At 43.3% G+C, this 14,531-nt stretch overlaps 1 protein-coding gene across 2 annotated transcripts in view; it reads right to left on the bottom strand.

Annotated features, from left to right (window-relative positions):
- CSRNP3 (cysteine and serine rich nuclear protein 3) overlaps positions 1-14,531 on the bottom strand; it is a 53,817-nt gene that overhangs the window by 2,250 nt on the left and 37,036 nt on the right. For both annotated transcript variants that reach the window (XM_081938443.1, XM_081938442.1), the window contains exons 3-4: positions 6,539-6,798; positions 3,466-3,762 (exon numbers count right to left, since the gene is read on the bottom strand). In XM_081938443.1, the coding sequence (XP_081794569.1) occupies positions 3,466-3,762; positions 6,539-6,798 (557 nt within the window). The remainder of the gene's footprint in view (positions 1-3,465; positions 3,763-6,538; positions 6,799-14,531) is intronic.

Raw genomic sequence — 14,531 nt, 5'->3', positions numbered from 1 at the left:
ATCTTACTTTTTAAATGCAATCTTCATGGATGGAATTAATGCAAACCTTTTAAAACAAATGGATTAAGTTTCCTTCTATTTTTTTTTCTTATTCTTTGTAATCTATGGACTAAAATTCTCCTCTTTCATTACTGTGGGTGTTTTTCTAACTCATTTAAGAACTGCACTTTTTAAAACTTGAAATACAAAAAAGAAACAAAAAGAAACAAAGAAAACATTGCAACAATAACACTGCTACTCGGAGGCTGGAGGTTTGTGTATTGGAAACAAAACACTTTTATTTTTTTTCACTGATTACCCTGGCTTGGCACTTCAAGGTCTCACAGCTTGTTTATAGAGAGTGATAAGAAGAAAAGCACACAGATGTTCTTTTGAAGTATATTTTTAACCAGAGAAAGGTGAAACGTTATTGTGAATCTATGCTTAATCCTGTTAAAACCTTCTAAGCTAGAGCAGCAGTGTTTGTTAGCTGGAGATAATGACACAATTTCAACAGCAGAAAGAAGTTTTAAGTCTGCAAAAGATATTCTCAGAAATACAGAAATTATCAGATACACGTGAGAGGATAGAGAAGAAGTTGGAAGACTTAGTGCACCTAACAGCAAAATTTGATGAAGAAGTTGAAGATGCTAATCAAATGGAAAAAGCGGCAGTTAAAATCCTAAAAATCGAAGAGGAAAATGAATATAAAGAAATTAAAATTGCTGATATTTATGGTAATATTGAATGGTACCCATGAAAGGAAGATTAGAAACCTTTTGGATTATATGTAAAGGTTAATAAAAAAAGAATTAAGTTAGATTCAGTTAAGTCTTGATTATTAGGGGAGGAAATGATATGATACAGGATATAGTTAAATTAAGGAGGGATAATGATAACAACGTACACATATGTATGGGTACAACATAAGGAAATGGGATGTAAATTGTAAACAGTGATTTGGAAAAAAAGGATTAGAAAACATTGTTATTAAATATTATGGGTGTTTAGCTAGAATAGGACATAAGGATTTAGTGTTATTGGACGATTTTAGAAATAGAAAATGAAATGCCAGTATGTGGTTATGTATTAAATCTTGGTATATTTTATGATGAAGGACATTTAAACAATTATAGTCAAATGAAAATGGAGGTATGATGATGGTAACATGTATAAATATCTGAGTTAAAATATTTGAGTTAATATGAATTATGTTTGTTGACTGTGGAAGAGATGCACGAAAGCCTTTTTGTAACCAACTGATACACTTTCTACAGTATGTAAAGGAGGATGTGTTGTGTTTGGTTTGAAAATAAAAAAAATAAATAAAATTAGCAAAAAAATAAAAAAAGAGATGTTGGAAAGGGAGACCTGTCTGGCTTTGCAAACTGCCCTAAGCCCTGGTTTGTTTGCTTTTAAATGGAGCTATATTTCATACTTCATTAGGAATGATGATTTATAAATGAGAATGGCTTGCACACATCACACTGAGCCAAAAACACACAAACCACATTATGGCTCCCTGCAGATGGTGAATCCAGTTACTGAAGTCAAGGTGGCTGCGAGACAAATGACAGCTTGCTCTGGTTAAGCAATGACAAATGTGCCATGGGACTCCCCTGTCCTTTTGCTCTGCTCTAGCATCACCGCCCCTTCCTTATTCTGCTGGCCTAATGACTTCTAATGGTTATGCCAACATTTAGGATTAATTCAGGTGACTGTTAAATTGCAGAAATAGGTTCTTTTTCCAAATATTCAGGATGGTGGGGAATTTCAGTTAACTGTAAAAAACATACACATTCATGGGTGGGATAAAGTGATGCCCCAGAAGTTAGGGAAGTGGGAATCCCACTTGGCGATCTCCCCTTTTCTTCCATTTGATTCGTGGGGATGGAATTTGGATATTTCACTCCAAATAGACCTTGAAGCGGTATAAACAACAGCCTCATATGAAATCTCATTATGAGCAGTTCTCTTTTTTAGCCCTCACGCAAAGGCAGGGAGGATGCAGATTTTGTTTCCATTGTGACGTTTATGAGATGGACAATCAAAAGTCTCTTTAACCTTTTTTGAACCTGGAAACAGAATGGAACTCTTCTCCAGAAAGCTGATGTTCCATCCTGGATTGCCCATGTGATCATAGCACTTTCCAGCCATGCTGGTAATCCAGGAAGCCACACTGCTGAAATGTATGTCAGGAGAACCCTACGCCTAATGCTAACAGAAAAGGGGCTCTAAACCATTAAGTCAGGAGTGTCAAACTCAAGGCCCATGGACTGGATCCAGCCCACGGAGTGCTTAGATCAGGGGTGTCCAAACTTGGGAACTTTAAGACTTATGGACTTCAACTCCCAGAATTCCCCAGCCAGCCATGCTCCCATGAATTCTGGGAGTTGAAGTCCACAAGTCTTAAAGTTCCCAAGTTTGGACACCCCTGGCTTAGATCTTAGAAGGACTGGCCTGTGGTGCCTCTGCCAGCCAAAACAGAGCTCGGGTGGGGTAGGGGGTGTTGCCCAAGCTCTGTTTTTGGCTGCTACGGCCTTCTGCAGCCCTTCGCCAGTGAAAATGGAGCTCAGGCTATTTGTGCCCCCCCCCCAGCTCCATTTTTGCTGGCAGAGGGCTGCAGGAGGTCGTTGCGACTCGAGTGATGTCGAGCTAGCCACGTCTACCCTGGCCACGCCCACCCAGCCCGAGGTCATATGCAACCCCAATGAGACCCTCAGTGAAACCGAGTTTGACGTCCCTGCTTTAAGTTAACCTTCTCCAACCTGCTGCCCTTCAGTTGTGATGGAACATTACTATGCTTATGGGAATATTGAGTGTTTTAGACCCAATATATCAGAAGGGCCACTCGGTTGAAGAAAACAGCTCTCTGGGAGGCTGATTCAAACCCAAAATCTGGGCTATCTGTTTTATATCTTCTTTATTGTATTTTGCCATGTATAGCGGCACACAGAATCCCATGTTTCTCCGGATTATGCTGAATTACTCTTTGGATCCCTCAATGGTGGTTATGGTTTCCATTGTTGGGATCTGTGTTTCAGCTACACCAGTGGTAGGATTCAAATTTTTTTACTTTCAGTTCTCTGGGTGTCACTTGGTGGGTGTGGCAGGGGAAGGTTACTGCAAAATCCCCATTCCCTCCCAATCAGCTGAGACTGGGGAGTCAGAGAATAGATGGGGGTGGGGCCAGTCAGAGGTGGTATTTATCGGTTCTCCAAACTACTCAAAATTTCCGCTACCGGTTCTCCAGAACTGGTCAGGGTCTGCTGAATACCACTTCTGAGCTATACCTGGAGGGACAAATAACTCACCTGTCTCCTTATGTTTCAACTACAGCTGAAACTTCCTGTAGAAAATAGGGAAGTGCCTCTCTTTAAAACACCTAAATGAATGTGAATGGGGAAGATATCCTTCCTGTTTAAAAAAAACAAAACACTTGGAACCACCCTTTGGTGAAGAATACCTTAAGAGAAGCCCTCTCACCTGGCATTTTATGCCTGCAAGGCAGCAAGTGCAAGTTTCCGGGTCACAGAAGATTCGACAATCGCAACCACAGTCCTCTCTTGAAAGACGGATGGCTCGCAGCTCATGTTTTTCTTCCACATCAATCTTCTTGACTCCGGAGGCTCGCAGGAGTGCCCTTCGTTTCTTTGTCGGCAGAGGTTGCAGAAAGAAGTACTCGTCCACTTCGGTGTTGTCCAGATCTATATCGTCATCAGAAATGTCCTCCAGCGTTAAAGTGTTCGCTTCCTCGGATTCCATCGTGCCATTATTAGTCATCTGTAGTAACATTAAAAGATGCGTCACAGCTCCACGGTGAACAGAATGTTCAAAGGAAACCATTTACGTAGCATAAGCTTTTGTTATGCAAGAGTGTGGAATTAGTTTGTTGAGGACCACACCGTCTTTAAATATCTCTGCTTTGTTTTCATGGTTCTTATTATTAAGTGAACAACTGAAGATGCTTTGAAGCATTTATAGACATCTTATACCAGTGATGGCGAACCTATGGCATGCATGTCATAGGTGGCACATGGAGCCATTTGTCAGGGCACGTGAGGCGCTGCCCTGTCAGCTGGCCAGCGCGCATGCGTGCGCTGGCCAGCCGAGTTCACCCTTTTTTAAAGCCATTTTTCGCCCTCCCCAGGCTCCAAAGGCTTTATAGGAGCCTGGGGAGGGCGAAAAGAGCCCCCCCCAGGCCCTCCGGAGGCTTCATGAGCTTCCCTGAAGCCTCCGGAGCACAAAAAACTGGCCCTACGGCCAAACCGCAAGTTCGGGAACGCACTTCCGGTTTGCTTGGAGGGTCATTTTGAGCGCTCCAAAGGCTTCAGGGAAGCCTCTTGAAGGTCCCTGAAGCCTTTGGAGCGCTTAAAACGACCCTCCGAGCAAACCGGACTTCCTTTGGAGGGCTTCCAGGGGGACGGGGGAGGCTGTTTTCACCCCCCGCTTGCCTCTGGAGCTTGGGGAGGGTGAAAAAAGCATGCAAAAAAGGGGGGTTGTGCCTGTAGTGCGCGCATGCGCACTGGGGGGGTGTCGCTCATTGCATTATGGGTGCGGCATGCCTGCACACGACCCCCCTGCGCTCCCCCCACTTATGGCACACGAGCCCAAAATGGTTTGCCATCGCTGTCTTATACCATAGACCAAGCTTGATAACCAAAATAAATCCTCGGTGTAATAATTCTGTTTAGCAGATCTCAGATGCAATGAATACCATCTCTCTGTGGACTATATGCTCCTGTGCTTGTGTAAAATACTATTTGCTATATTGCACATACATACAATACTTATGTGTAACATCCATGTTACATATACATAGAGTGTATAAAATGCTGTGTGCATGCATAAAATCCCATTTGGATTGAATGAGTACTCTGTTTTAAAGCATGCATTGTATGCATTTTTCTTCCAGTAGTCTTTTTGAATGAGAGGTTTAGGACAAAATTTCTCAAACTTGCCAACTTTTAAGGTATGTGGACTGCAACTCCCAACATGCTGGCTGTGGAATTCTGGGGATTGAAGTCTACGTATCTTAAAGTTGCGATGTTTGAGAAGCACTGGTTTAGGATAACACATTCACCTTTATTTTTATGGTGCTCTTCATACTATTATGTTCTATCAACTTTATTCTGGGAATCTCACTATGTTTTCTCCAGTTCCTTTTGAAGGTACATGTACACATGGTTTGGGGTTTACACTGTGAAGCTCCACCTGCCATCTTGCTGATTTTGATCCTCCCTTGCAGATGCCACTGGAATACCCTCTAAGATTGGGGAAATGTTCAGACAGATGCTCTGCAAAACCCCTTAGCTTAAGCAAAGCTCATCTTTTTGCAGTTGTCCTCTTTTGCAAAGTTTGCATAGCTGCTTTGAAACATGTCCCTCTGCCCAGCTGTTTCCCTTTGCTAATAGTCCAAGAGAAACTAGTTTTGTGCATCTCTTACTAAGGACAGTCTGGAAGCAGCTGTATCAGCATCGTAAAGGAAACACTACTCTAATACTTCAAAGAGAAATGTTTTGTTTGTGTTAATGAACTTTACAAAATAGCTATTTCAAATATTTTACCCAGCCCTAGTTGCTATTTGCATAGGACCATGATGGCGAACCTATGGCACATGTGCCACAGGTGGCACGCGGAACCATTTCTGAGGGCACGCGAGGCGTTGCCCTGCCAGGTCCAGCCCGCGTGAGTGTGCTGGCCAGATGATTTCTGCCTTGATTTTCAGCCATTTTTTGCTCTCTGGAGGCTTTAGGGAAGCCTTCTGAAGCCTCCGGAGGGCGAAAAACAGCCCAATGCACAAACCGGAAATGGGGAAATGGGCCGTTTTCAGCCTCCGGAGGGCCTCCAGGTGGGCAGGGGAGGCGGTTTTTGCTCTCCCCGGGCTCCTAGAAAGCAAAAAGGTTATCCATCACTGGCATAGGATGTCCTTTAAAAAAAAGGGTGGAGGGAATGTATCAAGTAACTTGCATACAGCAATACATATCTAGGTAAACAATATGAGACCTATCCATGGCAGGTGTGTTCACTATAGAGAATCACTTTCTAGAGAATCAAAATAAGCTCCTGTACAAACCGAAAGGTGTGGGTTTCAGTGTTTTGTGCAACTGGATATCCCACAGAGCAAGCACAGTTGGCTGTTGCAATTTTCCCAGCAGCCCGTCGTATGATTCAAAGAGAAAACCTTCCTGAATATCAGTTCAAAAATCTCTTTTTGTGCAGAACAATCCGACACCTAGCAGCTGGCTTAACTATATTTGCATCCCAATCAAAGCTGGAACGTTGATGGGGTGGAACGAATTGCCATCGTAGCTGCATAGCAGGAAGAAAACGATCGTCTTAAAGAGCCCAGGTGGAGGCCTATTAAAAAATCTGATGAGTTAATATGAGAGACAGGGTCAATGCCAGCTTGTTGGAGGCAATTGAACTGCAGCCATTTCAGAAGTGGAACTGCCAACTTGCCAAGGATATCAAGCGCCAAGCCCACTGTTAATGTTTTGGGTCCATATGTCGGAGTCGGGGAAAAAGGATCCCCCCTTCCCCCCTCCTTTTTTTTTACCTTGAGTTTTAAGGAGTTCAGCTTTTCCTGCCTGAGATGTTCTCTTAACATCTCTTGATGAAGCCGTTCTTGCTCCATGGCAAACTCCCCCAGGGTATATTGACGCACATTGTTGTGACGAGTGGACATGCCCAAAGTGCTGCCTCCTTGGCTGGGAACGCTTGTGAAGCCTTGCCTCCTGGTGAAGTAGTATACCGTGACACAATTAAAATGGACATTTTTGGTCCTCTTCCTTTTCTCGCTCTTCAGAATCGAGGATGCTGGAACAGAAACAAGGGACAAGTTTAAACCAAGCCCTGCTTATCCATCTCTTCAACCCTTAACACTGCTAAACAAGGATAAAACGGTTGGGATGGAAAGCGTGCCAACAGAGAGGTTGATTCTGCATCTTTTCTTTGGCCTGCCACACTTTCTATTATTCTACTATGCATTTTCCACTGTGAGAAAATGGGAGGGGGGATTGCAAGGAGTGAGATGCTATGTAGTCATAACAAAATTCTTTCTAGAAAGCCAAGGTCATCCTTTGTCTCTGCACCTCTGCACCTGACCGGAACTGCATGGGGGGAAACTGCAAGCATGGCAGTGGAAGATTGGTCCATGTGATGGATTTGTGGGTGTGGGGGCAAGGTCTTGAACTTTCACCTAGGTGGGGAAAACCAGGAAGCTTTCAAATTCATGTCTTCCCAGATGTGCCAACACAGCTCTCTTAATAAATTGGAACTTTGGGCAATACTTTGCCTTGGATTCTGATTTACCTTTGGATGCTATTTGGAACCCTGACACTTGCCCCTTTTGTACTCATGACACAAAGGTGCGTGTTAAGCACCCGAGAGGCAGAACTCGTGTTGTAACATCACAACATAGAAACAGTGGCTTGCTCCAGATGCCTCTGGAAGCATGTCTAAATGATACAGGGAAAATGCCAGATAAAATGAAGCTCTCTGCTTGGTTGCCTTCTTTAACCATTTGTCCAGAGCTGCAGCTATTGTACGATGCCTCCTAAAAGCAGCATACAAGCTTAATTCGGCATGTCATGTTCATTTTTATGAGTCAAAGTATGTCAGCCTTCCTAGGTAGATCAGACAGGAAACATACCCAGATGTCTATTTTCTACCTTATTGTAAAGCTACATAAACAGAATCTGGCAAGCCTGAGAATATATATCTCCCACTGTCTCCTTTGCAGCTGAAGAAACAAGGGAAGGTCCCTTCAGAGTTCCTGTCCTGCCTGCAGTCCAGCTGGGGGATATGCTCTGTGTGATCGTTCCTTAAAAGTTTCTTGGCCTGTTCTCCAAGATCTTTCTCAACTACCATTACTGATAAGTGCCAAATCAATTAACTTGTTAGGTTAGCTGATTAAAACAGGGGTGAAGTAATTGCTCTATTCTTACATCAGACTTAACCAAGGGAATCAAGCAGTGGTGGGATGCAACCAGTTTAACAACCAATTCAATGAGTGTGTGCATATGTGTTTTGTACACGTGCGCGCAGCATTTAAAAAAATCACCCATTCTAAGCTTCAAAAATTGCCTTCTATGTCAGCGCCAGTGAGTAAAACAGCTGACGCACGGCAATCCGTTGTGCCGCGCGAATCAGCTGAGCTAAATAAACAGGGAAATATACTGTATAACAGGAAAGAGCGGGGGGACGACTGCTCACCGGAAGTGCTGGTTTGCCCAAACCGGTCTGAACCAGCTGTATCCCATGTGTGGGAGGGAGGGTTGTGAGGTGCATCTTTCCTAATGGTCCACAGCTCATTTTGTCCCCTCCTCCCCCTCAGAAAAGTGGCAGGCAGTTTTGAAGGACAGCCGAGGAGAACGAGTGTTTTCCAAGCGCTTTGCCAGCTTAACTTAACTTTAACTTAACTTTATTCAATTTCTAGACCGCCCCTCTCTCAGAAGAGACTCGGGGCGGTGTAGAGTCATATTAAAACAATTGAACAATAAATATACATAGTATAAATATAAGATAAATATAGGACTGGAGGAGGTAGCAATGGTTCACTGTACAGATTTAGTTTAAGTTAGATTAAAATTTTAAAAATTTAAAAACATTAACCCTAAAAACTATCCCTAATAAAAATATCTGCCAGGAGATAAGAGTAGAACTATAAGTGGGTCAGGCCGGCTAATTGAACAGGTGAGTCTTAAGTGTTTGTCGGAAGGAACGGAAGTCGGTAGTAGTTCTAATATCGGGGGGGGAGGTCATTCCAGAGGGTTGGGCCCATCACAGAGAAGGCTCTACTCCTAGGCGCCGCCCGTTGGCATTGCTTGGTGGACGGCACCCGGAGGAGTCCCTCCCTGTGAGAGCGAATTGGTCGCAGTGATGTATGTGGTAGGATGCGATCCCGCAGGTAACTAGGTCCTGTGCCATGGAGCGCTTTGAAGATGGTAATGAAGATGAGCTTCCCATAAGCCTCATCAACAGGGAAGCTTGCGGGAAGTTGGAACTCCTCCCTGCTCTCAATTGATTCCTTGACTCAAGGAATTCCTTGACTGCTTGCAGTCATTCTGCTTCTCCATTTATGTAAGCAAGTATCTCTGAAAGAATGGCCCAATAGGTCACAGCTTTGAAATCAAAGAAAAGATAGCTCTATTTTATTCCTTACATTTATTGAGTATCACATTATAAATAAGGATAATGCAGTCAAACTGGAAGATTTTCAGTTGCCTAGTGTCTTAATAAAAATTTTACACGCTCAATGTTTCATTTAAAGTTTCTATAATAGAGGGATGAATAAACAACTTTTTGTCTACTTTCAAATCCAGCTCATTTATGCTTATTGTTGAAGTTTCTGATTTGGCAACATTTTCAAGGTAGAGATGCATAAATCATTAATATTATCATCATCATTAAAAATCTTAGAACTTCTCTAACCTTGTAAGATTTTGCCAATTTAAACTCTGGATCTTTTTAGATATTTTTTGAGAATGAGTAAACCATCTTTTTAAATCTTCTACTACAGGAGTGTGAAACTCACATCATCACAGCAGTGCAACGTGTCATATTGGGTCTTCCCCCCCCCCTTTGCTAAACAAGGTGTAGGCGTGGCCAGCAGGTGACGCATTCCGCCCGTGGGCCGCGAGTTTGACAGCCCTGTTCTACTGCATCAGATTCTGGCATTCTCATACAAGTTCTCATTAGACTGCAAAGAGAAGTTATTCAGTGCAATTATTATATCAGAAATAAATGAAGTAATTAAGGCTACAATATTTCCAGACTTCTCTTACAAATGAATATTCCTTCCTTTCTTTATGAAATTAACAAACAGTCTAAATAATGTGCATACATTTTGAAACAGGGCCTCCTCCTTTTTAACAATCTCCATTTAAACTTTGTTTATACCACTGCTTAGCCATGCCTCTTATAAATCCACATATGTAGAAACCAGGGACATGCGGTCATTGGAGGCAGGGGAGGCAGAGCCTCACCTCTCATCATGAAATAATAATATATAAAATAATAATATCCACGAGGGAGTTTCATATATATAAGAGGAAGAGGAGGGAGGAGGAGGAGCACGTGCGGGGTGGTGCCAGCTGGGCAACCGGCGGAGGCAGGAGGATTCTCGGAAGCGCCAATAACCTTCCTGCCTTCGCTGTACTTTGCGTGCTCCTTGCAACTGCAATCGACGTCCAGAAGTGGCAGGGGCTTGATGACGTCGCCACAGCTGCCATGCGCGGACGGACGGAGGTAGCCAGAGTGGCGCCAAGGCAGTCCGGCGGACGAGCGACCGAGGATCAGGCTGCCTGATCCTCCATTGCTTGCTTGCTCGCTCTTTCGTCCACCCGGACCCCTCGGCGCCACTCTGGTTACCTCCGTCCGGCCGCGCCCAGCAGCGACGTCGGCTACATCATCAAGACGAAGTGGCTTGGAGGCGAAGTGCTTTTCAGTGCTTTTCTGTGCGTCTGGCGTTTAGGTAGATAGCCGGATGTCCTAAACGCCAGATGCACAGAAAAGCACTGAAAAGCAGCTGCTGTTGGGGATCACGGAGCGCGAGCCGTCGGAGCGCGCTCAGGAAGGGGGGAATGGGATCACGTGCTGATCCATTCCCCGCCTTCCTGAGTGCGCTCCGCCGGCTCGCGCTCCGCGATCCCCAACAGCAGCTGCTTTTCTGTGCGTCTGGCGTTTAGGTAGATAGCTGGATGTCCTAAACGCCAGACGCACAGAAAAACACTAAAAAGCAGCTGCTGTTTGGGAGCGCGAGCCAGCGGAGCGTGCTCAGGAAGGCGGGGAATGGGATCACGTGTGCTGGAGACTGAAGCAGCCTCAGCCTCCAGCACACGTGGTCCCATTCCCCGCCTTCCTGATGATGTCACCAGCCTCACCAGGCGTAAACCTCACCGCACGTCACTGGTAGAAACATGAGCAGCATTTAGCCTGTAATGAAAAATATGAAGCGCAGTTGCAAAAGCTGCTTGACTCTTCTGTCCTGACGCACCCAAAACAACATTGGGGGTGTGAGATGATAAATCGCATTTATGTAATTCAGGTGTGACAGTTGCACAGGTATGATGGGAAAAATGTAATAGTGAAGAGGGAGGAACTAAAAGGATCATAAAACACGCTAACAGCCTTTGTAATGTGAAGCTATATATTTTAACAACCACAGCCAGAAGCACGCAGCTAGTTAAAACAGCTTCAGGAAATTAAGTCCTTTGGCTTTGCGGTCTGTTCTTCCATCAATCAGGAATACTTACAGGACTTTTAAACTTGGGTTTCAGATGCTTATTAGTTCTTTATTGTCAAGGGAGGAAGAGTTTCATAACCAGAATGAAATCAATTTGTTTTAAAATGAGGAATGAACAATGCATCAACAGTGTTTTTCAAACTGTGCTCTGGTGAAGGTTTTATTCTCCAAAAAGCATTCATAATTTCTGCTATCCAGCTGATTAATCTATTTCTGAGGCCCAGTGGTGTAGCTGTTAAGCACCAAGCTAGAAATCAGGAGACTGTGAGTTCTAGTCCTGCCTTAAGCATAAAATACAGCTGGATGACCATCAACCATTCATTCCTTCTCAAGCTTAGGAAGAAGGCGGAGGCAAACCACTTCTAAAAACTGTGCCAAGGAAATTACGGGGACTGTGCCAGGCAACACCAGGGATCAAGATTGAGACAAAATCATCACACAAATCTGTAACATTTTTTACAAATCAGAAAATAATAAATAAAAAGCTAGTTTCTCTTCTTCAATCCATTTGACCACAGCTTCATGTTAATCAGGTTAAAATTAAGCTGTCAAAACTCTTCGTTTAGATTTCAAGGTGAAGTAGTTTCAAGTGATTCGATCAGTAAAATCGATCAAAGAAAGATGCTGACAGCATAAGGAAGAGTACTACTTCTCTAGAAAATTAATATCAAAAAGGAAAGGTTGTCCTATTACTTTTAGCCTTTCAATGTAGCTCAAGCTCTGACATTTTATAAAGAAACCCAAAATACTTTTCTGAGACATCGCCCTAATGTAATATAATCTTTTCCTGCTACGGGAAAAGTAGTGAAGAAAACGGAGCTCTCGTATTACTTTTTGATCTTATTGAAGCTAAAGCTCTGGTCTTTTTGTGAACTAAAATACTTTCCTAAGCCATACACTTCTTACAGTACAATCTTTTCCTACTCCAGGAAATAGATTTTTTGCTTTCAATACATAGGTTTCATTTATATCTCCAAATAGCAGATTCCATTAGCCCCGTAAATAATTCAATCCAATGCCACAGACGTTCTATATTATTTTACAACTATCGTTGCAATACGTCTGCTCTGAACTGTAACCTTGAACGCCGTGTTGCAATTTCACCCCAACTCAGCATGGTCAGTCATGGGGAAAAGGTGGATATCTGTGGTATATACAATGTCAATCTGCATTGCTTTGAAACATCAGAGTATGAAAAAAAACTTTTTTTTTTTTTTTTTTTTTGCAAAACCTGCCTATTCTCTTATAATATAAAAGCTTTGTATGTACTAAAACAGCCACCCCCGACCTTTTGGGCACTAGGGACCGGTTCTATGCAGAGAGGTTCAGCTTGAAATTCTTGCAAATTCAGGTGGAAGGAGTAAGATTCACATTCTCATGTAGTGACATATAGTATATGATCACAATAATGTCCCCAATCTTAGGTGTCTAGATTCAAAAGTGAATGGAATTCCTGAAGCATTAACATTTGTGCCTCAGCAGGAAATGTAACAGGTATTCCCTTTCATGGAAGCAACATCAGCTGTAACATCTTTCACACAGCTACGGTATCAAAATCCCAGAAGTTCTGTCTTGTTTGGCAACACTCTTTGCAAACTTGGTCATAAAAGCACAATATTGAAAAGAAGCACTCTCTATCTTGGCAAAGTTGGATGATGAAACTCAAATCCATCACTGAGTATACTTGTCAATACCGGTATATAAGGTAAAGGTTCCCCTCGTACATATGTGCCTAGTCGTTCCCAACTCTAGGAGGCAGTGCTCATCTCTGTTTCAAAGCAGAAGAGCCAGCACTGTCCAAAGACGTCTCCGTGGTCATGTGTCCGGCATGACTAAACACCGAAAGTGCATGAAACACTGTTACCTTCCCACCAATGGTGGCCCCTATTTTTCTCCTTGCATTTTTTACATGCTTTCGAACTGCTAGGTTGGCAGAAGCTGCAAATATATACCCCCCCCAAAAAAAAAGATGTGCCAGCTTTCAATTTCCCTGAAACACTTCATTAAGTTAAGGAGCCAGAGGTGGCACATATATAATGTAGGAGTCAGTTTGAAAATGGGAGACTGCAAATGGAAGTCTATTCATGTTTATTGTAAAAATATTGGGAGAAAATAGAAATGAAGATCGTTACGAAATTTCCTTCCCAAGTCATTGCATACTTTACATTTGTCACAGATGAGTCAACAACCTTGCTTTGCAGCAAGAACAAAATCTGGAACTTTTTTTTGGTAGGCTAGTGAAAACTCCCCTTTGCAAGTATGAAACTACACGTCTATTCATTCATTGAAAACGAGGTGCCTCTGCATATCATCATCTCGGTAACAAGATGCTCACTGACTTTAAATGTTTTTAAACAAAAAGAAAAAAAAAACTTTAATTAAGAATTCCAAAAATTACAAAATCTGCCAGATTTCTGAATATTTTTCTGAGATTGACTAAATCAGGGTGTCAAACTCAGGGTCTGGGCGCCGGATCTGGCCTGTGGGGTGCTTAGACCTGGCCCGTGGGGCCGCCCTAGAAACAGCGGGGAAGGATCGGTTTGCTGTGCCTCTGCCAGCAAAAACGGAGCTCAGGATGTGGCTGTTGCGAGCTCAGTTTTTACTGGCAGAAGGAGGCATCGCAGCTGGAAACCAAGCTCAGGAGCCCGTTTTTGCTGACAGAGCACTTGGGCCACCACAGACGCCCCCGGCACGAGTGACACTGAGCTGGCCATACCTACCCTGGCCATGCCCACCCCAGCCACCTGAGGTCAAATATAAACCTGATGCAACCTCAATGAAATCGAGTTTGATACCCCTGCACTAAATGTTTATTTAGTTGTCAAATTTATATGGCCACTCATCTCATACCAAGTGACTCTGGGCAGTATACAATAAAACCAGTGATTAAAACATTCCACAAAACCAACGAAGCAAAAGCAAGATCACAAGAGGGAAGATAGGTGGTCCTTGATTTACGACCACAATTGAACCCAAAACTTCTGTGGCTAAGTGAGACATTCGTTAAGTGAGTTTTGCTCCATTTTACGACCTTTCTTGCTCGGCTTGTTAAGGGGATCCCTGCCGTTGTTAAATTAGCGATACACTTGTTAAGCTTCCCGCTTGACTTTCCCTATCAGAAGGTCGCAAAAGGGGATGGCATAATCCCAGGACACTGCAACCCATAAATATGAACCAGTTGCCAACCTCCTGAATTTTAATCATGTGACCATGGGGGTGCTGCAACAGTCATAAGCGTGAAAACAGTCATAAGTTACTTTTTTCAGTGTCACTGTAACTTTGTAAACTGGGGATTACATGCACA

The sequence above is a fragment of the Natrix helvetica genome (genome assembly GCF_964273705.1).
Source record: "Natrix helvetica genome assembly, chromosome: 1".
In the NCBI taxonomy this organism is placed as follows: domain Eukaryota; kingdom Metazoa; phylum Chordata; class Lepidosauria; order Squamata; family Natricidae; genus Natrix; species Natrix helvetica.
The sequence above is the reverse complement of the archived record's forward strand: the minus strand, read 5'-3'. Positions and strand labels throughout refer to the sequence as shown.